This window comes from Triticum aestivum, chromosome 5B (genome assembly GCF_018294505.1).
Source record: "Triticum aestivum cultivar Chinese Spring chromosome 5B, IWGSC CS RefSeq v2.1, whole genome shotgun sequence".
Lineage (NCBI taxonomy): Eukaryota > Viridiplantae > Streptophyta > Magnoliopsida > Poales > Poaceae > Triticum > Triticum aestivum.
This window is the reverse complement of record NC_057807.1, coordinates 82,676,974-82,704,759: the sequence shown is the minus strand read 5'-3', so window position 1 is coordinate 82,704,759 and position 27,786 is coordinate 82,676,974. Positions and strand designations below refer to the sequence as shown.

The 27,786-nt window shown below is 46.3% G+C and overlaps 1 protein-coding gene across 2 annotated transcripts; it reads right to left on the bottom strand.

Annotated features, from left to right (window-relative positions):
• Nucleotides 1-1,042: 1,042 nt before the first annotated feature.
• Nucleotides 1,043-5,572, bottom strand: LOC123110528 (uncharacterized). Of its 2 annotated transcripts, none has more exons than XM_044531067.1 (8): nt 5,198-5,572; nt 2,965-3,047; nt 2,745-2,871; nt 2,538-2,651; nt 2,261-2,459; nt 2,043-2,088; nt 1,646-1,721; nt 1,043-1,560 (listed from the first exon to the last, which is right to left on the bottom strand). In XM_044531067.1, exons 2-8 carry the CDS (start codon nt 3,019-3,021, stop codon nt 1,319-1,321), a joined length of 861 nt encoding a protein of 286 aa, XP_044387002.1. In that variant the 5' UTR covers nt 3,022-3,047; nt 5,198-5,572; the 3' UTR covers nt 1,043-1,318. The 2 variants fall into 2 exon arrangements, with proteins under 2 accessions (XP_044387002.1, XP_044387001.1); XM_044531066.1 differs by lacking the exon at nt 5,198-5,572 and adding an exon at nt 3,828-4,036.
• Nucleotides 5,573-27,786: the final 22,214 nt, after the last annotated feature.

The following is a 27,786-nucleotide window of genomic DNA, read 5'->3' as shown; positions in this document are numbered from 1 at the left end:
CTACCTTGAAGACTTACCAGAGTGATTGGGCGTGGACTAAGTGTCCTTAGCTCAAGGGGAATAAGGTGAAGACGTGGTCTTCTGAGTTAAATCTCAGCCTCCCTAACCAGACGTACAGTTGTCACAGCAACTGAAACTGGTCCAACAAATCCCTGTCCTCCCCAAGCAACTGGTTCTATCTCTTATCTCTCTTTACTTACAGTTTGTCTTCGTGAAGTCATTGCCTACTTGCATTATCTGATTGACTTCACTGTGTGAAGACTGTTGTTGTTTGGCTTCATACTACCTTCCACCCTGATCCATACTACCTAACTGCTGATAGTCTTCATGCTTTCTCTTCATTACTTATTTGACTATGGCTTGTCTAGTATAGTCTACCTTCCGCTGCATATCAATAGCTTCATTTCTATCATTTGTCTTCAAAGCCCCCGTGTTTTGAAGACTTTCATAAAAATAGCCTATTCATCCCCCCCCCCCTAGTCGATAACTAACACATGCGCAAACAAAAATTATTGATAATTAATGCTTCAACTCCGGTAGTTTTTGCCTAGCACATGCATGACTACTCAAGTTAAACAGATCCAGGTTTTATCACAGTAAGGCGCAAATAAATATCTGTGAGTAAGCCACATTAAATAACATTTTGAAGTAAGGATGGGAGGACGAACTCCTATATAAGTATTGCTTGTTTTATAGAAAAATAATCCATCATCGTCTAGTCCGATTAGGATATCTGGCTTTCACCCAGACGACCCGGGTTCAAATCCCGGCGATGGAATGCGGCGCTGTTTTGCCACCGCAGTACTTTTTACCCATTTTATAATTTCATTATACTATGTTTGGGTGGGTGCCATCCCCATATTTTGAAGACATCTGAACATTTATGACTTTGCTTTTCTATGGTGTGCTTTTCATTGTTTATGCCCTTGGTAACATATCAACAAAGGGTGAACACATCCTCTCTTTCTTTCTGCCAATCATATATATACTGCAAAGAAAAATTGACAGAGATGTTCAATGGCCTATGCGGATGCTTAATGCGTACATTGAGCAGCTCAATAGAAGCATGCAAAAATGCAACATTTCCTGAATTAGGAAACCCAATTTGTTCCATGGAAATATGTACATCAGGCAAAATTTCATCCGACCAAAATAGAACTACATACATTTTTTTTGCTTCAGACATGTTGTGACAAAAAATGCTTTCAAGAATATTTTGGGCATGCTGAGTCAGCCCAATGTCGATTCCATGCCGTGACAAAATGGCATGAGCAGGGTAGTAGTTTTTCAGTCATTCACAGGCTACTGGATGCTCCCTTCATTCCAGCAGCAGCTGTTCTAACTCATCAAAGGCGTCAGTTTCGTTTTCGTCATGGAATTCTCCAGATTCGTCGTTGTCAACCACCGCCAGTTCATCATGGGGAGATACACCTGTTTTCTGGTAGAACTCTTCCTTCTGGGCATCCCACTCTTTGACGATTTCCTCTACCTTGTCACCCAGCAGTTTGTCATTCTGAAGGATGTGCTTGGCATCTTCCACATCAACAGTTTGGCTTGCCTCTGACAAGGATAGCGATAGGGTCAATGACAGTTCCAATGTTACAAAAAATCCAAGTAGTATAAGATGATGAGAAGAGATAAGCACCTGCAAAGGCTGATTCTTTGGCTTTAGCGTAGTCCATTGACAATTTCTTGATGCTGTCAAGTTCAAACTCCACTCCCTAGATGCAGATTGATGTGTCAGCAACAGAAGAGAAAATGAGTACCATTGATACAAAATAAAAAAGTGATTGCCTCATCCTGATATTGTTTCTTATAGTGATATTGCCAGGCGCCAGCACTACACAGCTTAGCAATTCTTTATTCAAACCATTAACTGGAATCGTTACAGGCTACATCAATCACTAACATTGGCAGAATGAAGGGGGGTAGGCGGTGGAGTGGATAAAATAAATGATAACATCAACCCTAATGGCAATGCACTGGAGTGTGTTAAAAATGAAACTAAAAAGAGGCCATGAATGGAAACAGACTAAACTTACCAAGTCTTTGTGCGTATAACTCCCTATTTGAGTATTTGCAAACAACCTGGAATATAAAAAAAAAACATTCAGAATATTAGTAAGTAATTGGTAACGTGTTCTTGTCTGCATATAGAGAATATAGCCAAGGGAAAAGCTTACTACCCTGCAAGAAGAAAACACAAATGCTAATGATAAAGATCAGACAAGACAGATGGTAAAGAAGAAAATCCACATACTTGTCACAGGCAAATTTCACCCGTTTATTCTGGGATGCATTCATTTCATCAACCTCCTTTGCCTCATTGTCACCAAGCAAATTTATGAACCCAAACAGAAACATGCCTTTGTCTAGCATCCTTTTGACAAGTGCTGGTACAAGAGAAAGCCCATTCTGCTTAGCCTCAATGACAAAGTCTTTGAGTTTATTGGACTCCTCTGTTGCAATCACATATTCAGTGAATTAATCTTCCCATTTCAATAAGCCGTAAATTAGTGACTAAAAATATACCTTACCAAGAGACAGATAAATTTTGTAGTGTGGCTTGTATGGTTGGCACTCATAAAGGCAGTAAAGGCAGTAAAGACCAGGCAACCTCTGAAGTAGAGAACTTTGGGAAGTCATATGGCCTACATAGACAAGAAAAAGAAAATACATCACCAGTGCTGTAAGAAAGATTGTTGTAGGTAAAGTGGCAATTTCAAGGAAACCATATAGCTTACCAATACAATGCAAAAAGAGGGATTGCATAAAAACGCCTGAGTTTGCCTTGGGTCGGCCTTCATAGATATAAGAAAACTTCTTGGCCATCCACACTCTCTTGAAATCGGTGAATGACATGCAATTTTCCTGCCAAACATAAGCACAAGGATGCTACTTATGTTAACATTTATATGAGCATGACACACCTTGACTAACTGCATGACAGAAAAAAGAAATCACCTTGGCATAATCATCTAGTAGCTCGTCAATATCCAGCTTGAAAGGAGCGAGATCCATACTTACAGTCGATGGCAAGCGTGAACCTAAATCCAGAAACAAATGCTCACTTCAACAATAACAACAGCTCACTTCAATCAGAAATGTAATAGTGAAATGGGCACCATCTATCAGAGAACAAGCAAACCGCAGAAAGCATTGCTGCATCATTTGGGCCTTTTATATCACTATTACATTTCTGATTGAAGTGAGCTGTTGTTCTCCCTTTTGTGACAATGCTTTCTGCAGTTTGCTTGTTCTCCCTTTTGTGGGACTTTTGAGCTTGGTCTTCCAGTCCACCTTATATTCTCTACGGACTGCCACTACATCACCTCTATCAATTTGGTGACCTCATCCACTTTGTTTTGGCATTGCCGTTGCTTTCATAATGCACTTAGTTACTTTTAACTATCAATGTAACAGTTAGCTAAATGCATCTTCTCTGAGCTGTAATGGCACCAATTTACTAAAACTAGTAAGCAAGCATTCACCAACTAAATAGATTACACTGCGCAACGAAATAAAACCACAATCTGGCCGTCAGTCTAGAATAATATCTAGAAAACTCGGCAATTCCACTAGTTCCGAAAAGAGTGATAACAAAGCATTCATGCTGCAGGACCCGATGAAAAATAGGATCATGTGTATATAAACTGCTAGCAAATCGATCCTAATGACCACTGACCAGACAAACCTCAGGATTGCCTAATAAATGAATTTTTTTAGGGTATAAGCCTAATAAGTGAATTAAACCAAAGATGCTAAGCTGTTGACAGAATAGTTGGGGAGGAAAACCTACAGCGCGAAAGAATCGTTCTCGGACTCACCGGAGAAGAAGAACACGTCGCTGAGGTGGCGTTAGCGAAGAACACGAAATTACGACAGTAGGGGCCTGCTCTTGGACACGGGGCTGCAGGGGGTGGGGAAGGAGAGGGCTGGAGGCTTCGTGGCTGTAGGATGCAGGGGCGGAGGAGCGTTGGGGCAACGGCCGCCGCGGCGCGGTGAGGAGGGGGCGCAGCAAGTGCTCATATACTACCTGGAGACAATGAATATATGGTTAAGGAAGACTTGTTGATGGGTAATATGCAACATTTGAAGAAGAATACAAACTTGTTGGAGACAATCACCAACAAACGGCTTCATGTAGTTGTGGGCAGTTTGAGAGAGTAGGAACTTTGTGTTCTCATGCTTTGAGAGTTCTTGATTTAATGAATATCAAGTTGTTGCCGGCACACTACATTTTAAAGCGATGGACAAGAGAAGCACAGTCAGGATCCATCAAAGATTGTTGTGGACGGACTGTACTTGAAAATCCAAAGTTGGATGCCATCACCTGATACAATTTTCTTATACACATGTGTTGTGAGTGGCAACTCTAGCAGCCAACTCTGAGGAATGCTGTATTGTCATTGAGAATGCACTTATTAGTGCTACTAAGCAAGTGAAAGACCTATTGGGTGCATGCACAACTAATGTTGAAGAAAGATGCCATGTCCAGGTGACTCAATCATCAAATGAATTGTTGAGTGCTACACAAGTGACTCAAACATGAGGTTGAGAAGAAAGGCTCTAAAAGAAAAATAGGTTTCCTTGAGAGGCAACACAAGAGGAGGAGGAAAACACCATCTGTGGCCACGGCGAGAAAAGAAAGAAAATATTGTTCCATCAGCCAGCAGGGAGAAAAGGAGATCATACCATCATAGACTAGTTCGGTAAAGAAGGTTGTCTCAAAAAAAATAGCAAAAGAGAACAAGCCAATACCAAAACCGAAGGAAGCAAGCTCTGGAAAATATGAGTTCATGGAAAGTTTCATCGATCTGTTGACAGCTCCTATCGTTGATGACATAGATGTTGACACATTCTGATTGCAGTAAATATTATTTTGGATGCTACACTTTGTACTCTATGTTTGGAATGTGCCGAATGGTGGAGTACTGGTAGCTAGTAGTAAGGTAGGAATTATTTTGGCACTGTAAGGATTTACTATGTTTTCCTATGTTGCTACCTGGTGGGATTTTATGATTTGCAATTTGTATCCTTTCATATTCACCAATCACAAGACAAATCAGTGCTAATTGGTTCATACATGCAAGTTTTAAATTTGGAAAATTCAGAAGCTATTAAGCACTTTCCACGCACCATGATTCATAATCTATATCAAGCAAATTCATTTGATCCACGCACCATATGTACTGACCTGCAATAGAGGAAGTCGAAGGCACGGTAGGCGCGGACGGCGGTGCCGCCGACGATTGGAGGACACGGACGGCCGGCGTGGACGGAGGAGCGGCGTGGGCGGCCGGCGTGGACGGAGGAGCGGCGCGGGCGGACGGCGTGGACGGAGGTGTGGCGCTCGTGGGCGGCGCGGACGGAGGATGGGGACGGCGATGCCGCCGACGATTGGAGAACGCGGACGGGTGGCGTCGATGGAGATGCGGCGCTGGCGGACGGGCGGCGTCGACGGGGGTGCGGCGCTGGCGGGCGGCGCGGACGGTGCTAGCGAGTTCGGTGAATCGCGGCGGCGGGAGCGAGGACTGGGCGAGTCGGGAGCGGTGGCAGGCGTGCGTGCGTGCCTATTGAGCGAACAGGAACCTGCGCACCGGCAGGCCCAGGTAGGTTCCAGGTCAGCTCATATTTTCTCCTGTTTTTTCCTTTCTTCGTTTTTTTATTTTTTATTTTATTCTTATTTACAAAAATATTGCAAACACATATATTTCCAAACATAAAAACAAATAAAAAATTAAAATTGCGACACAATGTAAAACAATTGTTAGCTTAACTAAAAACTGTTGATAGAATATAGAAAAATGTTTGTGACCTTTTTTTGAACACGCTAGAGATGCAAACGCTCACACATACACTCACCCTATGAACGCACACATGCACACCCTACCCCTATGAGCACCTCCGAGAGACTGAGCTGGCACATCATCTTGAGATCTAAAAATGTTCACGTGTTTAAAAAATGTATGTGAAATTTACGAAAAATGTTAATCATATATTTGAAAATATGTTAAATGTATATACAAGAAATGTTTCAAATCTATATAAAAAATGTTAATAGCATACAAAAAATGTTTGTAACATATAAAAAAATTCATACGTTTCAAAAAATTGTATGCGACTTTATAAAAAAAAATATTAATCATGTGTTTGGAAAATGTTAAACGTATATCAAATAAATATTTTAGATGTATATGAAAAATGTACACTGTTTATGGAAAAGGTAGACATCAAACACGCATTTGCAAGAAATGTTAATCATTTTACTTAAAAATGTTAATCTTGTATTAAACCATGTTAAACATGTACAAAAATTGCAATTGGTGTATACAAACAATGTAGGCATAAAACATTATTTTAGAAAATGATAATTGTGTGTTTTCAAAATGTTTACCACGTATAAAAATAATGTTTCACATGTACATGAAAAAAGTACATAGAAGACAGAGGAAAAACAATACAAACAACAAATAGAAAACAAAGTAAATTCAATCAAAAAGATTCTAAAAACCAAAGAAAAACAGATGAAAACCATAAAGAAAATAACAGAAAAGGAAAGAAAAAACTCAAAGAAAACCTGTGAAAACGAAAGTTAAATGAAGAAAACTGAAGAAAGTCAATGAAAATCAAAGAAAGAGACAAATAAAACCTAAGAAAACAAAGAAAAAAAGAAAGAAAAGGAAAAACTAATGAAAACCAAGAAAAAACAAAGAGAAGAAAAAACAAAAAAAACAATGAAAACGAAAGCAAATAGAAGTTATAACAAAGAAAAAAGAAAACCCAAAAAGATGAAAAAAAACATAGGAAAACAAAAGGAATTAAAAAAACATAGCGAACGGACCGAACGCAATGGTCGGACGCAAACGAGTGAGCTCCCACGTTCTAATGGGCTAGCCCATATGGCAGTCGATGCGGGTGAGCGGAGCTATCATCTTGCTATAAACGAGATATAGCTCCCGCGCATGAGGAGAGGAGGAACACATCATGAGAGGAGGGCAAGATTTTTTTTTCATTTTCGCTGCTGGTCCGTGATTGGGCCTGCCTTTCACGCATTAATGGGCTGGATACTGAGCCTCTAACTTAACTCATCAAACATAGGCCAGATAGTAGAGACATCTTATCCCGCGCCTTCGGTGCCGAGAAGGTGCGATGGCCCCTTCGGCGCTCCTCGGATCGGCCGCAGCCCAACCACGCCCGCTTGCTCGCCAATGACCCGACATGCTCACATGTTTGAGCGGTTGACCAGTGGACTGGTTTAACATGCAGACCACTGAGTTTCACAAAAAAAATCAAAAATTTCGCAAGTAACTAACAAAATGAAATTTTGAAAAAAAAATCATGAAATTCAAATAAGTTCACAAAAAAAGATTTGTAAATCAGAAAAAAGTTCATGGAATTTGAAAAATCATGAATTATAAAAAAGTTCATAAATTTGGAGAAGTTCATGAATTATCGGTGACCATTGACTATTGACTTATTATTGATCTTTTAAAAAAATCATAAGTTCAAAAAGGTTCTCAATTTTTTATAAAAAAATATCATAAAATTTAAGAAAATGTTCACGTGTTTCATATATTTAAAAAAAAGTTCACAATTTTCGGAAAATTGTTCGCGGATTTGAAAATGTTCACATATTTGAAGGGAAAAGTTCAACAATTAAAGGAAAGACGTTGGCAAAAAATTCAAAAAAGTTCACGAATGTGAAAACAAAATCATAGATTTTTTGAAAGAAAGAAGAAGGAACAAGTAGAAACAAAGAAGAAAAAAACGGCCGGAAGCTTCCAATACTGGGAGCTTCCCGCTCGTGCCTAAGATGGTGGGCCGGCCCATTCAGAACGTATTGAAGGGAGGGGTGTGCGCCTTTAACGAAAGCACTATAACCGAGGAAGTGGGCGCCAAGTAGGAGTTGGGCAGATAGTATTACCATAATTTGGACCAGAAAAAAGCGGGAAAAGAAGAAAATAAGCAAATAATGGGCCCGAGAATCAACACATAATTAAGCACATGAAACAACTCAAATTCATGTACCATATAGCAATATATACATCGCGTCAAAATAGCAAGACAACCCCACTGGTTTGACAAGATGGGTCAATTCGGGAGCCCAGCTCAGCTCAGCTTCACAAACGGGTCGATTTGGAAACCTAGCAAGGCCGGCACGCATTATCTCCACGGTGAGTAGTCCCCCTTGAGCACAACATGCTTTCTTGAGCCTTGGGAGGTGTTGGAGCCCGCTACAATACTCCCAAATGTATGTCTTGAAGAGCTGCAATACCTCAAGCTTAGGTGCCCCTCACAGTGAAAAAATCAGTGATTTTAGGTTATCTAGGCGATCCAGGTGCAACACTACCAGGCTCAAAAAATGCTCGTTGGTTGAAACTGAAATGGACCTCTCCTTCAAACGACTTCGTCCATAGACACGGGATGGCCAGGATCAGTAGTTTCCCGAGGACCTGTATGGCGACACTGTGGTCCAATATCCTAGAGTTGCGTAGCTTCAGCTTCACGAGGTTTCTGAAGGTCTGGATCCACTCAGGCAATCTTTTTTGAATTTTTATGTAGGCAATCTGACGAGATTGCCATACAGTTTAAGGCTCTGTAGGTTTTCTGGAGGAGTGGGCATGTCATCCAAGCATCCCTTCTAAGCGCATCGACAAGGATTCCATGCGACTGAGATGAGAAACCACTAATCGTAGCTCTAGAATGTTTCTCTTGTTGATGCTAGTCACTCCTAGCTTCTATAGCCATTGAGTGTTCTTATGTTCTAAAGAATGGTCTTCCCCATGAGATGTTCACAACACCTACTGTGTGTAGGGCTTTCAGTTTTCTCACCCCTCTTGGCACTACCACACCATGTGCGTTCCAGCTTCATCGCAACAAAAGGGAATGCCACGCAATAGACGGCATTGCATAAGTCACGGTGATTGTTGCCATTAAGATCTGAGCCTAGAAAATAATGTGCACAAAGTACCATCGGCGAGATCTAAGCCGTTAAGATGGGCCAATTCTGGAGCCCTTTCAGTTCAACTTGACAACGTGTCTTTGGAAACTTGGCCCCAAACCCTATTTGGCGCTTCACGCGCCAGTTGTTTCGTTAGTGGTAACCGACACACACCCTCGAGCCATTCTGTATAGCAAACTGGGCTGGCCCATATAGAGTTCGTTTTTTCATAAGGCCCCCACTTTTTGGAAGCTTCCAGATGCTTCCCAACCAGTTTTTCTTTCATGTGTTTTTGGTTTTCTGGTTTCACATTATTTTTTTCTCTGGGTTTTCTTCTTTTGTTATATTTTTTTATTTTTATGTTTTTCCTTTTAATTTTGAACTTTTTTTTTATTTTTGTGAACTTTGTTTTTAAAATTCTTGAACTTTTTTTTTCATCTTGTGAACTTTTTCAAAATTCGAATTGTTTCAAGTCTTGAACTTTTTTCGAAATTTATGAAAAATTGAAATATTTGTTTTTTGAACTTTTTTGAATTCGTAAACTTCTTTTTAATTCATGCACTTTTTTAGTACCTGAACTTTTTTCGAATTCAGGAACTTTTTTTGCATCTTCGTGATTTTTTTTGACGATTGACAGGTGGGTGCTTTTGACGAGCAAGCGACATGTTTTGTTTTCACGAGCGAGCGACGGGTGTCTGCACTTTGACGGTCGAGCTACTCGCTCGCATAGCTGGGCCGGCCCACCCGAGGGGAAGGGCGGACGCTGCTTTTGCTACCTGACACTGAGAGCGCTGACTAGGAGTACCCAAACTTGGAAGGTCGGCACACACTTTCTCCATGGAAGGGTAGGGGTTGTTTGGTTTGAGACTAAGTTTGCCAAAGCTTGCCACATCTAAGGTTAGGCAAATTTGACCAACTTAGGTGTGTGTTTGGTTCAAGCCACATCTTAGGCAAGTCACACTATAGTCCCACATCACATACACACAACAAGTGTGGCACGATTCCCTTAGGCTTTTCAACTTGTGGCTCTCATTTTGAAGAACTAACCTTAGACAAGTTTGGCAACATTGTATGGCAAAGTGTGGCACCCCTAGGCGTAGAACCAAACAACCCCGTAGTCTCCTTCGAGCACAACTTCCTTGAGCCTTCGTAGGTGTTGAAGTCCGCTACAACATTCCTGAATGTAGGTGTCAAGAGCTACAGTACCTCAGGCTTAGGTGTCCCTCCTAGCAAAAAATCCAGCGATTTCAAGTCATCACAGAAGATCCAAGTGCATCATCACGAGGCTCGGACATGCCCGTTGGTCGAAGCTGAAATGGACCTCTCCTTCAAATGACTTCGTCCACGGACATAGGATGTCCAGGATCGGCAACTTACTAAGGACTTGTATTGTATGGCGACACTATGGTCCAATATCCTAGAGATGCATAGCTTCAGCTTCAAGAGATTTCTGAGGCTCTGGATCCCGGCAGGCAATCTGACCAGATTGCCATACAGTTCAAGGCCCTGCTTGGATTTTGTACCATTGTATTAAATTTACAGATGTATAATATTGGCCTCAAGTCATTTACATCCGGAAAGAAAAACGACCAGTGGCGGCTTGTATCACGAATCGGCAGATTATGAGCGTAACTGAGATACCCTTGTAAATATTACAAGCCTAATATGACGTACCAAGCAGCCCATAAGGCTCTACGGGTTTTCTACAGGAGTGGGCATGTCATCGAAGTAGCCTGACAATCCAGGCACCCCTTCATGACAAGGATTCCAGGGCACTGAGATGAGAAATCGTTGATCGTAGCTCTAGACTGTTTCTCTTGTTGATGCCACTCACTCCTAACTTTCGCGGCCCACTGAGTCTTCTTATGTTCTAAAGAATGGTCCTCCCCTATGAGATGTTCACAACACCTACTGTGTGTAGGGCTTTCTGTTTTCTCACCCCTCTTGGCACTACCACACCATGCGCGTCCAACTTCATCGCAACAAAAGGGAATACCACACAACAGAAGGCACTGCACAAGTCGCGGTGATTGTTGTCGTTAAGATCCGAGCCTGCAAAACAATGTGCACAAAACTACCATCGACAAGATGGTCAAAAGGCATGCATTGATCTGCATCATAACTTGCAAGTTCCTCTACAACTTGTTCATACGAGATGTCCTTGCGCATGGGTTTCTTACCAATATAAAATAGTTTAGCTTCTGGAGTTTTTTGACCCTATGTGGCAACTTTGACTATCACTGTACCTCTCAGGTCTAATGTCTCAAGTTGTTTTAGGTTGCTCAGAGAAAATGGTAGGTGACAAATAGTGATCCCAGGCTGGCTATGGTGGAGTAGCTGGCGGTCCAGGCGCATGTGCGTACGGCACGGGCGAAGCAGGGTCGTAGGCATAGCCGCATAGGGCGCATAGGGTACCGGCAGGCAGGCCCGGCCCTGAGGGGGGGCAGGGGGGGCGGCCGCCCCGGGCCCCCGAGGCCGAGGGGGCCCCAGGACGTCGTGCTCTGTACTGGACTTGGGCCAAAGTGCTCTGTATTAGTGCAGCTGCTGAGGTCGCTCCGAGGCAACGCTGAAAATTAGGTCGCGATTAATTAGGCCCTATTCCATCCTCGATTCATCCTTCCGATCTGAGTATCCACGATGCCGCCGCCGGTCCGCTCTTCCTCTTCTGTTCCTGTGTGATTCTTTGAGTTCTTTCGGCTTTCCATCCATCGCGGGCAGCAGGATTATGAACTTGCGATGGTCTTGTTGTTGTCATCCGCGGAGACAGGTTGCCTCTTGTGACGCCCGGATAATTAAGCTACAGTAATCCCCGCTAATGATGCCATGTCACCTCGGTTACTGTGGATAAACTCGCGTTAGTTCGGAACCTAGTTCAAATTTCAAATTCAAAATCGAGCAAACAATAAAAGTTTTCAAATATTAAAATTTAAATGTTCGGAGTGAACCGAATAATGCATAGGTAATTATGGTGGAGAAACCACACTTTTATAAAATGTTTAAATAAACTAAAATGAATAAAACAGTAGCAAAACCGATATCTAAATGCTTTTATAAATAAATAAAATACTAAACTAAACTGTCTTGGGATAAAACCTTTTGTGGCAGTGGGTTTCATGGTATTACTAATTTAGGGATCATTTTAATATTAAGTTAAAAGTAAACTTAAAAGAAAGTAAAATAAAAACAAAAGGAAAATAAATAAAAGAAGAGAAAACACAAAACCAGAGAAAAAAAAAAGGGGAAAACCCCCCTGGCCAACGGGGCCAAACGGCCCAGCCGGCCGGCCCACTGACCCATCCGGCCAGCCCACTGGCCCATCCGGCCTCCTCACTCCCTTAACCCCCCCCCACTCCCCACCGAACCCTAGCCCCACCCGCAGCACCTCCCACTCCCCCTCCCGTCGCCCCCACGAGCTGGATCGGGCTCGCCCCCGATCCCGTCGCCCCATCCCACGATCCCCATCCGCCCTCTCCCGCTCGATCTGGAGCCGCCGCCGCCCGTCGCTGGCTCGCCTTCCCCCCTCTCGCTCCTCTTCCCCGGCCTGATCTGGATCGGGAAGGGGGGGGGGGGATCGAACCTGGCGACCCCGACGCCCGCCTCGCCGACCCATCACCGAACGCCATCGCCGCCGTCCTCTTCGTCGCCGGTGCCGCGTCGTCGAGCCCCCCCCCCCGAGCCCACTTAGCACCTCTACAGGCTCATGGTGAGCCCCTCTGCCGATTCCCCGCCTCTCCCCTTCGAGTTCCTCGCCTTAGGAGCCCCGCCCGAGTTAGGCCACCATGGCCGGAGCTTCGCTTCGTGCGTGCCTTGGCCGCGCTCCCACGCGCCTCTGGCCCCTCCCCGCGCCCGCTCACCGCACTCCCTCACCGCGCCCCGCGGCCCCCCCTGTCGCCGCCCTGCGCCCACGCCGGCGCCGTCCCTTGGCCGCTGCCGCTGCTCCAGTCGAAGCGGCGCCCCTGCCGAGCCCGCTCCTCCCTCCGTCCGCCCCTGTTCCGTGCGCCGTCGCAATCCCCGTCCTTCGCCCGGTTGGCGCCCGGCGAGCCCCGCCGTGGTCACCAACCCCCCTGCTCCGGCGATCTGCCGGCTCCGCCCGCCCCTGTGGTGCGCCCGAAAGAGCGGGTGCTGGGCACTGTTGCGCCCGCGCCCGTTCGGGCGACAACCGCACGGCCATGCGCCCGAAAACCGCAAGGCCCCCTGGGGCCAATGACATGGGGCCCCACCCCCAAAACGGTTTTATAAAAAAAAGAATTAAAAAAAATATATTAAATAAATAAATAATAATTAAATTAATTAATTAATTAAGGAATTAATTAAGTTAATTAATCATAATTAGATTAACCTAATTAACTAATTAGTTTAATTAAACAGTAATTAGATTAGCTAAACATTAATTAGACTAAACAGTCAATGACGAACGGGACCCACCTGTCAGGTTGACCAAGTCAACCCTGTTGACTGCTGACGTCAGCATGACATCATGCTGACGTCATAAATTCATTTTCGAATTAATTAATTAATTAATTAAATTCCAGAAATTAATATAATCTTTAGAAAATCATATCTTTTAATCCGTAACTCGGATTAAAATATTTTCAACATGAAAGTTGCTCAGAACGACGAGACGAATTCGGATACGCAGTCCGTTCGTCCGCCACACACCCCTAACCTATCGAACTCGCAACTTTCCCCCTCCGGCTCCTCTGCCCGAAAACACGAAACACCGGGAATACTTTCCCGGATGTTTTCCCCCCTTCACCGGTATCACCTACTACCGCGTTAGGGCACACCGAACACCGCATATTGCCTTGTTATATTTTGTGATGCTTTGTTTGCTCTGTATTCATTATTTCTTCCCCCTCTTCTCTCCGGTAGACTACGAGACCGACGCTGCTGCTGACCAGTTCGACTACGGAGTTGACGACCCCTCTCTCTTGCCAGAGCAACCAGGCAAGCCCCCCCCTTGATCACCAGATATCGCCTACTCTTCTCTATACTGCTTGCATTAGAGTAGTGTAGCATGTTACTGCTTCCCGTTAATCCTATTCTGATGCATAGCCTGTCATTGCTGCTACAATCATTGATACCTTACCCGCAATCCTAAATGCTTAGTATAGGATGCTAGTGTTCCATCAGTGGCCCTACACTCTTGTCTGTCTGCCATGCTATACTACTGGGCTGTGATCACTTCGGGAGGTGATCACGGGCATATACTATATACTTTACACTGTTACATTACTGGCGATACTGTTTGGAGATGGGGGCTGAAAGGACAGGTGGCTCCATCCCGGTAGAGGTGGGCCTGGGTTCCCGACGGCCCTCGACTGTTACTTTGTGGCGGAGCGGCAGGGCAGGTTGAGACCACCTAGGAGATAGGTGGGCCTGGCCCTGTTCGGCGTTCGCGGATACTTAACACGCTTAACGAGATCTTGGTATTTGATCTGAGTCGGCTACGAGCCTATACGCACTAACCATCTACGCGGGAGTAGTTATGGGTATCCCGGCGTCGTGGTATCAGCCGAAGCACTTCAGACGTCAGCGACGGAGCGGCGCGCGCCGGATTGGACTGGAACGCCTACTAGGCTAGGTCTGCTTCCGGCCGCCCTCGCAACATGCAGGTGTGCTCAGGGCGATGGGCCCAGACCCCTGCGCGCTTAGGTTTAGACCGGCGTGCTGGCCTCTCTGTTGTGCCTAGGTGGGGCTGCGACGTGTTGATCTTCCGAGGCCGGGCATGACCCAGGAAAGTGTGTCCGGCCAAATGGGATCAAGCGTGTTGGGTAATGTGGTGCACCCCTGCAGGGAAGTTAATCTATTCGAATAGCCGTGATCTTCGGTAACAGGACGACTTGGAGTTGTACCTTGACCTTATGACAACTAGAACCGGATACTTAAGAAAACACACCCTTCCAAGTGCCAGATACAACCGGTGGTCGCTCTACCTCAGGGATATGAGGAGGGGATCGCCGGGTAGGATTATGCTATGGATGCTATCTGAAGATGCGCTTGGAGATGCTACTGGATATGTTACTTGGAGATGCTACTTGGAGGACTTCAATCTACTCTCTTCTACTTGATGCAAGACGGAGGCTGCCAGAAGCGTAGTCTTCGATAGGACTAGCTATCCCCCTCTTATTCTGGCATTCTGCAGTTCAGTCCACTGATATGGCCTCCTTACACATATACCCATGCATATGTAGTGTAGTTCCTTGCTTGCGAGTACTTTGGATGAGTACTCACGGTTGCTTTCTCCCCCCTTTTTCCCCTTTCCTTTCTTTCTGGTTGTCGCAACCAGATGCTGGAGTCCAGGAGCCAGACGCCACCGTCGACGACGACCCCTACTACACCGGAGGTGCCTACTACTACGTGCAGCCCGCTGACGACGACCAGGAGTAGTTAGGAGGATCCCAGGCAGGAGGCCTGCGCCTCTTTCGATCTGTATCCCAGTTTGTGCTAGCCTTCTTAAGGCAAACTTGTTTAACTTATGTCTGTACTCAGATATTGTTGCTTCCGCTGACTCGTCTATGATCGAGCACTTGTATTCGAGCCCTCGAGGCCCCTGGCTTGTATTATGATGCTTGTATGACTTATTTTATTTGTAGAGTTGTGTTGTGATATCTTCCCGTGAGTCCCTGATCTTGATCGTACACATTTGCGTGCATGATTAGTGTACGATTGAATCGGGGGCGTCACAAGTTGGTATCAGAGCCGACTGCCTGTAGGAATCCCCCTTCCACACTCCTTGGCCGAAGTCGAGTCTAGTCACTACAAAACTTTTACTAACATGGCTGTGAGCCTTACGGGCCCACGTCGCCATTGGGTGGTATTAGGATCTTTTACTCCTCAACCTTTACTCTGGGACTCCGATCTCTCGTCTATTCGGGTTTAATGAATTTACTAAAATCTAACTTTAGGATCTCGTTACTACTTCCTCCCGGAGAACCCTCACTACAGGTGATTGCTCCGTGAACCAGAAGGATTTGAAGATACTCTCCGATATTCTCTCGAGACCTTATGTCTGTCGCTTTTGCAATTCCCTACCATCGATAAATCCCTCTGGATAACTACTTACACCTATCGTTCATATTGTCATCCCCAGTTGCTCTTGTTATTACAAGATGTCCTGAAATACTCTTCGATATTCCGAGAATTCTTTACGCTTACTGCCCTGCAGTTCCTTGCTGCATGAATACCCCTACGGATAATTACTCGCGCTTGCCGAGTATCCGCTCATCCCCAGTTGTTCTTGTGTTTCACAAAAGTCTTCAAAATAATATTCGATCTTCCGAAAACCCTCTGGAGCCTTTGGCTCTTGAAATTCTTGCTTGCTTGCATTATGGTTAATCCCATAAGTCTCGTAGTCTTAATGACATTCATTGTCATTATCATTTTGAGTCTGTTGACTCAATATGTTTGCGAATACACGCAATCATCATTGATCCTTATAAATTACCTTTCCGGCTGAGCTTCCATTCTTTTAACTGGAGTTGGTTCTCGACCAATCCAATTGTCGTTGGTTGTACCCTAAGGCTATTCAACTTATCCATCCCTAATCAGAGCATTGCTTTTGATCCCTTGATTTGGAAATCATAATTCCTTTGCATTTGACAATTGAGTTAGTCAGTTGTTTCTATAATCTGATCCCTTGCATTCTTCTTCCTCTAGTTGAGTACCGATACTCGTATCAGATCCCTTGTGGACCATCAAGTCCTTTGTTGGATTTATCTGACAACGCCCTTCATATTCAATAACCTTGTGAGCCTTTCCTCGGATACATAATGCCTTTGGTAAATTGTATCCTCTGCTTTTCTCAACCATGCTCTGCCATCGAGTTCGTGTTATTTACTCTTGAAACTTGTGGTATATGTTTCTAAGAAGCCCCTATGGGTTGAACATATGCCTTCTCTAAACCGTGTGAACCCGAAAGTTTTCACGAGTCATACCCTTCTGGTGCTTCACCAGACAAAATTTCAACACTACAACTTCATCGAACGTGAGAAGTGAATGAAAGGTTATGCATTGGAGAAGTGGGAGTCGACCTTGAACTTGTGTTCATGCCCATGGACGCGATATATATCCTATCATGAAAGCTTCTTGTAACAATAACTATTTTCTTGATAACTAACCTATGGTATCTGTGAATTGATCCCTTGCAACCGTGGTTCCGACCATGATTGTTCTTCTTTGATCTCATTTCTCGGACAAGTTAAAACAATTGTCTTCTATGGATCAATACACCAGTCCAACCTTTACTTTGATCTTGTGTCGAGTATTACCCCCCTGGTATCTCGAGATTATCATGGAACTGCATAACTTTTTATGAGTTCTTCATCAAGTGCTACCTCCCATCGATTCCAATTTTTCGCGGGCTCTGAGTTATTAAACACTCAAAGACATCGATAACTGAACCGAGTCCGCTCTACGGTTCAACAACTCTTCAGTAAGCTTCTATAAGTACGAGTTTGTACCCGATCACGCCATTCCTAGCCTGTTTGGCTATATCATTGTCGTGACGATTCTAATGGTGCTACCTGGTCCTTATTCTCGGAGCACCAATTTTCGACGATGAACTAACCTTACGTCGATTTTTCCTCGTCATACCCTTTCACCTTAAACAACAAGCTTGAGTTCGAGTTTGTGTCGTAACTGTGGTTCCAATAACCTCTTGCTTCATCATTCCTTTGACTTGATGTCGTCGCTGATTGACTACATCTGCATGAAATCTCTCGACAATTGTGTCATGATCATCATCAACCTTATGAGCTCTTCCAGGAATTCAATTGAATTCATGATGGGTAATACCATCCTTGCCCCTCGATGATTCCTGTTCTCATCGACCACTTTATTGCCTTCCGTTCAACACAACTTGTTCGCGTTTTGTGTAAACCTTGAGGTCACTGCTACCCAGCAGTTGATCTTCCTTACCTCGGAAGTATTACCATCACTTTTTGTCAAGAATGTGGTGAGAATTTCACCACCTCTTAATAATTCTTGATATCTTAATACTTCTTGCCATCTTCGTTCATTCCTTGGTCCCCGTATTGTTTTCAACCGGAATACCGACAATGGAGCTATGACGTGTGAATTCTAAAATTCTAACAACCCTATTGCTTTGAAGTGAATGGGCAATAGTTCATTCTAAGTCCTTCGCTAATTGAATCACCATTCTGACATTGGTCGTGCAACCCAACCCATATTTCGGGCGCACCTTTCAACCAATGTTTAATTGTGTATGTTTTCCTCGAGCATACTTCCTTATATCATTTGATCTGACAAATGTTATCTCCTTGTTCACTTAATGGTGGAAATCCATCTTTTGGGAATCTCGGTGAATTGCCGTTGAGTTCACCAGACACCTCCTTGTCCTCTCCTTGGGTTAATGATGGACTCTTGTTTACGGAAATCACTTCATAGTTCATTTCCCCGAGAATCTTACAATGTCATCTCGTCAATTTGCATTGCACCTTTTCTTCTCAGGTATCCTAAGTCTGAGGTATCCTGACACCACCCGGATCTGAATCTCGGTCAGATATGATGGTTGGGACATATCTCCAAGAGTTGTAACATTGATCTCTACGTGACCCGGTAACATGATGTCATGCCTAGCACCCCCCCCTGGGTGGAGGACCTATCGTTATATTTTCTTTTGCAAGGACAACCTTTCTTCCTGGAGGAAATTGTAAGACTTATTCTACAGGTTATTCCTGATGGATCCTTCGTGTTTCCAAAGTCTGATCTTCACCTGAAGACCATGTCAATGCTATCTCGAAGCATGTCAATGGTACTCCGATTTTCAACAAGAACATTTGAAGCCCAATGCTAAATGTTTCCTGCTCTATTATCCAAACACCGTGTATGGGTAATGTCATGAAAATTCTTCCCCTTACCTAATGAGTTTCTACATTATATCATGTCTTGGATATTATGCTCTCCTTGTCCTTGGGAAGGATATACCCTTGAAATATGTGTTTAAACACATTTTCCTTTCCATTGTTCTGTTTAAACATAATAATCACTTTTCCTTTCCCTTGGTTTGTTTAAACCTTCTTGTGATCTATATAATATAAGCAGTAATATCCCTGCTCATGTAAACACCTCGGTGTACCATCTTGTTTGGTGTAACCCTGTTACTATTGTTGATGACATTCCGGTAGCCACCGATGGACGAGAACTTTGCCTATTGGTCCACCTCGTTCAACGAGCAGGAAATGGTTCTCTTCGTCCCTCGCCCTTGGTATCGATGTTGTTGCCGACATATCTGACAGGCTACCCTTTGACATGCCTTACTATCATGACCGTGCAAAATGTCGGCCCCCTTCCTACTTCAACCATATGATGGGCCCATAACCCACAGTTCCACAGGATCGAAACCTGACTCTCCTATACACCCTGTTGCCAAAGTTATTCCTATAGCTTGACTTCGTATGTAATTTGCGAGCCACCTTCCTAGTGATCAATTCTGGTATCGGACACAATACTTATTCCCGTTGCTCTGAACCCCATTCACACTCTGTTTCAGGCAATGAACGATTGCCTATCCGCTTGAAACTTCTTATTGCACCGTCTTACTTTGCTCTCGATGTGTTTCATTTGTTCAACTCGAGAGATACTCATATGTTCATACTTGGGAAACCCCCAGAAGATTGTCCCTTGTAACATCCTATCGTTGTAGAGCTGCCCCTTACCTATTCGTAAGTACGATGGAGATCCCGAAGAAAGGATGACAAATTGATCATGGTAACTTGAAGCAGTGAAATGAAGACATCAACGAAAGGGATCAACCTCTTCGAAAGGGAAGCCAAGACCGAGAAGACTCGTTAGGTTTTTCGCTACCAACACCTTCGCCCCTTACTCCACCGCTTAAATCTCGGGACGAGATTTCTTGTAGTGGAGGAGAATTGTGACGCCCGGATAATTAAGCTACAGTAATCCCCGCTAATGATGCCATGTCACCTCGGTTACTGTGGATAAACTCGCGTTAGTTCGGAACCTAGTTCGAATTTCAAATTCAAAATCGAGCAAACAATAAAAGTTTTCAAATATTAAAATTTAAATGTTCGGAGTGAACCGAATAATGCATAGGTAATTATGGTGGAGAAACCACACTTTTATAAAATGTTTAAATAAACTAAAATGAATAAAACAGTAGCAAAACCGATATCTAAATGCTTTTATAAATAAATAAAATACTAAACTAAACTGTCTTGGGATAAAACCTTTTGTGGCAGTGGGTTTCATGGTATTACTAATTTAGGGATCATTTTAATATTAAGTTAAAAGTAAACTTAAAAGAAAGTAAAATAAAAACAAAAGGAAAATAAATAAAAGAAGAGAAAACACAAAACCAGAGAAAAAAAAAGGGGAAAACCCCCCTGGCCAACGGGGCCAAACGGCCCAGCCGGCCGGCCCACTGACCCATCCGGCCAGCCCACTGGCCCATCCGGCCTCCTCACTCCCTTAACCCCCCCCCCCACTCCCCACCGAACCCTAGCCCCACCCGCAGCACCTCCCACTCCCCCTCCCGTCGCCCCCACGAGCTGGATCGGGCTCGCCCCCGATCCCGTCGCCCCATCCCACGATCCCCATCCGCCCTCTCCCGCTCGATCTGGAGCCGCCGCCGCCCGTCGCTGGCTCGCCTTCCCCCCTCTCGCTCCTCTTCCCCGGCCTGATCTGGATCGGGAAGGGGGGGGATCGAACCTGGCGACCCCGACGCCCGCCTCGCCAACCCATCACCGAACGCCATCGCCGCCGTCCTCTTCGTCGCCGGTGCCGCGTCGTCGAGCCCCCCCCCCCCCGAGCCCACTTAGCATCTCTACAGGCTCATGGTGAGCCCCTCTGCCGATTCCCCGCCTCTCCCCTTCGAGTTCCTCGCCTTAGGAGCCCCGCCCGAGTTAGGCCACCATGGCCGGAGCTTCGCTTCGTGCGTGCCTTGGCCGCGCTCCCACGCGCCTCTGGCCCCTCCCCGCGCCCGCTCACCGCACTCCCTCACCGCGCCCCGCGGCCCCCCCTGTCGCCGCCCTGCGCCCACGCCGGCGCCGTCCCTTGGCCGCTGCCGCTGCTCCAGTCGAAGCGGCGCCCCTGCCGAGCCCGCTCCTCCCTCCGTCCGCCCCTGTTCCGTGCGCCGTCACAATCCCCGTCCTTCGCCCGGTTGGCGCCCGGCGAGCCCCGCCGTGGTCACCAACCCCCCTGCTCCGGCGATCTGCCGGCTCCGCCCGCCCCTGTGGTGTGCCCGAAAGAGCGGGTGCTGGGCACCGTTGCGCCCGCGCCCGTTCGGGCGACAACCGCACGGCCATGCGCCCGAAAACCGCAAGGCCCCCTGGGGCCAATGACATGGGGCCCCACCCCCAGAACGGTTTTATAAAAAAAAAGAATTAAAAATATATATATTAAATAAATAAATAATAATTAAATTAATTAATTAATTAAGGAATTAATTAAGTTAATTAATCATAATTAGATTAACCTAATTAACTAATTAGTTTAATTAAACAGTAATTAGATTAGCTAAACATTAATTAGACTAAACAGTCAATGACGAACGGGACCCACCTGTCAGGTTGACCAAGTCAACCCTGTTGACTGCTGACGTCAGCATGACATCATGCTGACGTCATAAATTCATTTTCGAATTAATTAATTAATTAATTAAATTCCAGAAATTAATATAATCTTTAGAAAATCATATCTTTTAATCCGTAACTCGGATTAAAATATTTTCAACATGAAAGTTGCTCAGAACGACGAGACGAATTCGGATACGCAGTCCGTTCGTCCGCCACACACCCCTAACCTATCGAACTCGCAACTTTCCCCCTCCGGCTCCTCTGCCCGAAAACACGAAACACCGGGAATACTTTCCCGGATGTTTTCCCCCCTTCACCGGTATCACCTACTACCGCGTTAGGGCACACCGAACACCGCATATTGCCTTGTTATATTTTGTGATGCTTTGTTTGCTCTGTATTCATTATTTCTTCCCCCTCTTCTCTCCGGTAGACTACGAGACCGACGCTGCTGCTGACCAGTTCGACTACGGAGTTGACGACCCCTCTCTCTTGCCAGAGCAACCAGGCAAGCCCCCCCCTTGATCACCAGATATCGCCTACTCTTCTCTATACTGCTTGCATTAGAGTAGTGTAGCATGTTACTGCTTCCCGTTAATCCTATTCTGATGCATAGCCTGTCATTGCTGCTACAATCATTGATACCTTACCCGCAATCCTAAATGCTTAGTATAGGATGCTAGTGTTCCATCAGTGGCCCTACACTCTTGTCTGTCTGCCATGCTATACTACTGGGCTGTGATCACTTCGGGAGGTGATCACGGGCATATACTATATACTTTACACTGTTACATTACTGGCGATACTGTTTGGAGATGGGGGCTGAAAGGACAGGTGGCTCCATCCCGGTAGAGGTGGGCCTGGGTTCCCGACGGCCCTCGACTGTTACTTTGTGGCGGAGCGGCAGGGCAGGTTGAGACCACCTAGGAGATAGGTGGGCCTGGCCCTGTTCGGCGTTCGCGGATACTTAACACGCTTAACGAGATCTTGGTATTTGATCTGAGTCGGCTACGAGCCTATACGCACTAACCATCTACGCGGGAGTAGTTATGGGTATCCCGGCGTCGTGGTATCAGCCGAAGCACTTCAGACGTCAGCGACGGAGCGGCGCGCGCCGGATTGGACTGGAACGCCTACTAGGCTAGGTCTGCTTCCGGCCGCCCTCGCAACATGCAGGTGTGCTCAGGGCGATGGGCCCAGACCCCTGCGCGCTTAGGTTTAGACCGGCGTGCTGGCCTCTCTGTTGTGCCTAGGTGGGGCTGCGACGTGTTGATCTTCCGAGGCCGGGCATGACCCAGGAAAGTGTGTCCGGCCAAATGGGATCAAGCGTGTTGGGTAATGTGGTGCACCCCTACAGGGAAGTTAATCTATTCGAATAGCCGTGATCTTCGGTAACAGGACGACTTGGAGTTGTACCTTGACCTTATGACAACTAGAACCGGATACTTAATAAAACACACCCTTCCAAGTGCCAGATACAACCGGTGGTCGCTCTACCTCAGGGATATGAGGAGGGGATCGCCGGGTAGGATTATGCTATGGGATGCTATCTGAAGATGCACTTGGAGATGCTACCTGGATATGTTACTTGGAGATGCTACTTGGATGACTTCAATCTACTCTCTTCTACTTGATGCAAGACGGAGGCTGCCAGAAGCGTAGTCTTCGATAGGACTAGCTATCCCCCTCTTATTCTGGCATTCTGCAGTTCAGTCCACTGATATGGCCTCCTTACACATATACCCATGCATATGTAGTTTAGTTCCTTGCTTGCGAGTACTTTGGATGAGTACTCACGGTTGCTTTCTCCCCCCTTTTCTCCTTTTCCTTTCTTTCTGGTTGTCGCAACCAGATGCTGGAGTTCAGGAGCCAGACGCCACCGTCGACGACGACCCCTACTACACCGGAGGTGCCCCTACTACGTGCAGCCTGCTGACGACGACCAGGAGTAGTTTAGGAGGATCCCAGGCAGGAGGCCTACGCTTCTTTCGATCTGTATCCCAGTTTGTGCTAGCCTTCTTAAGGCAAACTTGTTTAACTTATGTCTGTACTCAGATATTGTTGCTTCCGCTGACTCGTCTATGATCGAGCACTTGTATTCAAGCCCTCGAGGCCCCTGGCTTGTATTATGATGCTTGTATGACTTATTTTATTTGTAGAGTTGTGTTGTGATATCTTCCCGTGAGTCCCTGATCTTGATCGTACACATTTGCGTGCATGATTAGTGTACGATTGAATCGGGGGCGTCACACCTCTCATGGCAAAGCTTATGTTTGTAGTCACTGCTGCTGCTGCGTGGTTGAAGTCCATGCTCTTGGTGGCTGGCTGGCTGCCCGCCTGACGGAAGGTAAGACTGCATTTTCTCTTAAAATATCTAGCTGATTAATATATTAGGGGTCTATTATTTACCGTTTACTGTTAAGTTCGTATTAACTAGCGCAAGTGAGCGTTGTACAGGCAGTACTAACTTACTCATGGTTGCTCATTTTTCGCATAAAAACATCTGGCTTGTATATATGTCTTGGATAAAGTAGGTCCAAATATTCATAATGATATTTTCTGCATCACTTGCCTTACTTTTCTTGTCTGAGCACTTCAATCATAGGTTTTCCTTTAGCCATGTCTCCAAGATTTGTTGTCATAATTTTCTAAACACACTTTTAGCACATTGTTACAATATGACCATTGATAATCAAATGATTGTACATTACCTAAGGATAGACCATACTAGAAAATTATTGGTTTGTGAGTATGCCATAATAATTAGTAAGATTATACTCCCTCCGTCCGGAAATACTCGTCGGAGGAATGGATGTATCTAGACGTATTTTAGTTTTAGATACATTCATTTTTATGCATTTCTCCGACAAGTATTTCTGGACGGAGGGAGTATTAGTTGATCTTGTATGTTGTGTGGCTTTGTAACTTTGCCATAGTATATCAATATATTTACATATATTGACTATTTTTATACTATACATGAAGGGGCTCATGTTTTAGTTTCGCCCCGGGCCCCCGAAATCTCAGGACCGGCCCGGCAGGTAGCCGTGAGGTGATCCTTGGATGGCTGGCGATGGAGAGGTCCTGGCAGTGTAGACATGAGGCGGTGGCCGCGGACCAAGGAGGCTGGGAGCACCGGTAGCAGGGCGAAGGCCCGGGCTCCAGTTGCCGGTGTACACGGGAGGAGCGACGTATGGAGACGGCGCAGACCAGGGCATGGGCCACGCCTGAACTAGACTAGTCCAGGGGTCGTGCTGAGGTGGCCAAGACACGGGAGCAACAGCCGATGGAGGAGGCGCCGGTGGTGCAACCGGTGGTGGTGGTGCAGCCGGTGGTGGTGGAGCAGCAGGTCGAGGCTGTGGCGGCCGGTAGATGGGTTTTTTGCCCCGATAGTTATGGCTCGGGCGCCAGCCTGGAGGAGCCAAAGATGATGGCGTCGGTGGAGCAGGCGATGGAGGCGGCGCAAATGGTGCAGAGGGTCGGCCGACGTGAAACACATGGGAAGGACGCGTCGCCTTGCGCACCTGGTTCTGTGCCTCGAGCTGCAAGATGGAGCGGACATCCGCGAAGGAGTGGTAGGGTCGCAACATAGGGATGAAGGCGACCTGCTTCTCGAACTATTTGCCAAGGCCGACGAGGAGAGCGTTGATGAGGGTCCGATCGTCAATGTGATCACCGAGCTCACGTAGTTCGTCGCCGATCGCCTTCATGCGTTGGCAATAAACGGTGACCGGAGAGTCTCCTTGGATGCTAGTGCGGAGCTCGATGTGTAGCGCTTTAACACGCGCATCAGAGTTGTCCTGGAAGAGCTGCTGAAGAGAGGCCCAAAGTTCAGCGACAGTGGCATCGTCGTTGGAGACGAGGTTTGATGTTGTAACGCCCCGGATTCGTTGCGCCAGGTGTCCGCCAGTTATTCGCCGTAGTTGCCATGTCATTTGCTTGCGTGTTGCATTTTGCCATGTCATCATGTGCATTTCATTTTGCATACGTGTTCGTCGCATGCATCCGAGCTTTTTACCCGTTGTCCGTTTTGCAATCCGGCACCCCTATGTCCTCTGGCGTTCCCCTTTTGTCTCTTGTTGTGAGCGGGTGTTAAACTTTCTCGGAATGGCCCGAGGTTTGCCAAGCGGCCTTGGTATAGCACCGGTAGACCGCCTGTCAAGTTTCGTGCCATTTGGAGACCGTTTGATACTCCAACAGTTAACCGCGCAGCCCGAAAGCCCTCTTTGTGTTGCAGCCCAACACTCCTCCAAACTGGCCCAAAACCCATCCTAACCCCCTCCATGCTCTCGTTCGTTCGATCACGATCGTGTGGGCGAAAACCGCTCCCCATTTGGACTCTTCTAGCTCCCAGAATCTATAAATATGCCCTCCCCGTCCAAATTCGCGGATGAATCCCCCCGAAACCCTAGCCCCCTTCTTCCTCTCATCGCTGGACATGTCCATCCCGCGCGCGGACATGTCCACCGCCACCTCACTCCGGCCAATCGCCTCCTGCCACGTCACCCGCGCCGCCGCCCCAGCCTCTAACGCGCCGCCACGTCACCGCCGCCGGTCCCCTCTCTCTCCCCCGCCGCCAGGGCCCGCGCGGCCCAGATCCGGCCCACGGGGCCCGAGCCGCCGCCCGCCACCGCCCGTGCGGACCCGAGCCCCGTCCGTCCGCCACCGTCGAAGCCGCCTCGGCCCCGCCGCCGCACGTCGCCCCTCCGCCGCCACACGTCGCCCCTCCGCCGCCGCACGTCGTCCCCCGCCGCCGCCGCACGTCGTCCCTCGCCGCCACCTGCCTCCTCCGCCGGCTCCGTGCTCCGCCTCCGACCGCGCGTCGCCCGGTTGCCTCGCTCCTCCGCCGCCTCGACCCGCGCCGGCCTTTGATCCGGTCGGCTTGGGACCCCGGCGACCGGATCCGGCGGCCCCGCTCCTCGCCGGCGCCGCTCCTCGCCGGACGGCCACCGCCGCCACCCGGTGCCCGGATCCGCCTCGACCCCGGCCCGGTCTGGACCCGCTCTGCGACCCGACCCGTTTTGCGCCCGATCCGTGTTGACCCCGCGAGGTGATTTTTCCCCCTAAGTCCTGAGATTGTTGCATATTTCATGTCATGTTCATCAGATCATAACTCTGCATTCGTAGCTCCGTTTTGCATGCATGATATGTCAAATTGTTCACCATGAGATGCTATTTATTTTGTTTCATTGTGCAATCTTTGTTTGAGGTCATCTTGATGCCTGAATCATCGTTGCAAGAGTTCTATATGATGTTGATCTGCTGAAACTGTTATAACTTGGTGATTTGTCATTTTTGTTGCATTTGATGTGTGCATCCTATGAGCATGAGCTCTACATGTATTTTGTACTATATCGTGCCAACTTTACAGGGGTGCAATCCATGTATTTTTGTGAGTCTTGTGGTGAGTGAATCGAGCTTGTTAAGTAGGGTACTTGCTGTTGCTGTTTTGCTAGGCTGAATCTGTTATTTTGTTATGCTATGTAAACCTGCTGCTACAAGTCATTCTATGCATAATCTGGTGATGTTCACTAAGGATGTTTTGTTATACATGTCATGCTTTATCCATCCATGCCCCTGGTTGAATTTATAGCCTGCTGTAGCTTGTTGTTTTCTTGCTCCAAATTTGCTAAATAATGTTGTTGTCAGCCTGTTAACATTAAGTGCAGTTTTACCATGAGCTTTGCTAGTGATCCATGCATCCTATGAACTTGCTCTTGCCATGCTTAGCTTCATAAACATGTCTTATTACTGTTGGTTGCCTTGTCATGCCATGTATTGCTCTGTGGTGAGTGGTACAAGCTCACCAACATGCCTACTTATTGTTGTTTCTGCCATGGATGAATCTGTCATATAACTTGCCATGTTTACATGGGGGCCATCATATCTTATGATCCCTTTTGGCTCATGGTCAGTAAAGGACTTTTGTTATATGCATTTAGTAGTATCGTTCCATGCCTTTGTTTGCCATGATAAGTTCCTGTAGCATGTTGTTTGATAGCTCTAAACATTGCAACCTGATGTTATTTGTGCAAAGTCTGAAACTGTTATTATTTGCAATCTTACCATGTCTTTTGAGCATGTTCTAGTGATTTCTGGAGATAGCTTAGTGTTCATGTTTTGTTATGCTTTACCTGTACATCATGTCCATGCCTTTTGTTTTCTTGTTGAGGTCCTGTAGCATGTTGTTTTGGTGCTTGCAATATGACTAGTTGCTGTTCTGGACAGATTGTTGCTATAACTTGTATAGTGTGTGTGTGTTGAACCGTTGCTCCGTTTTGAGTG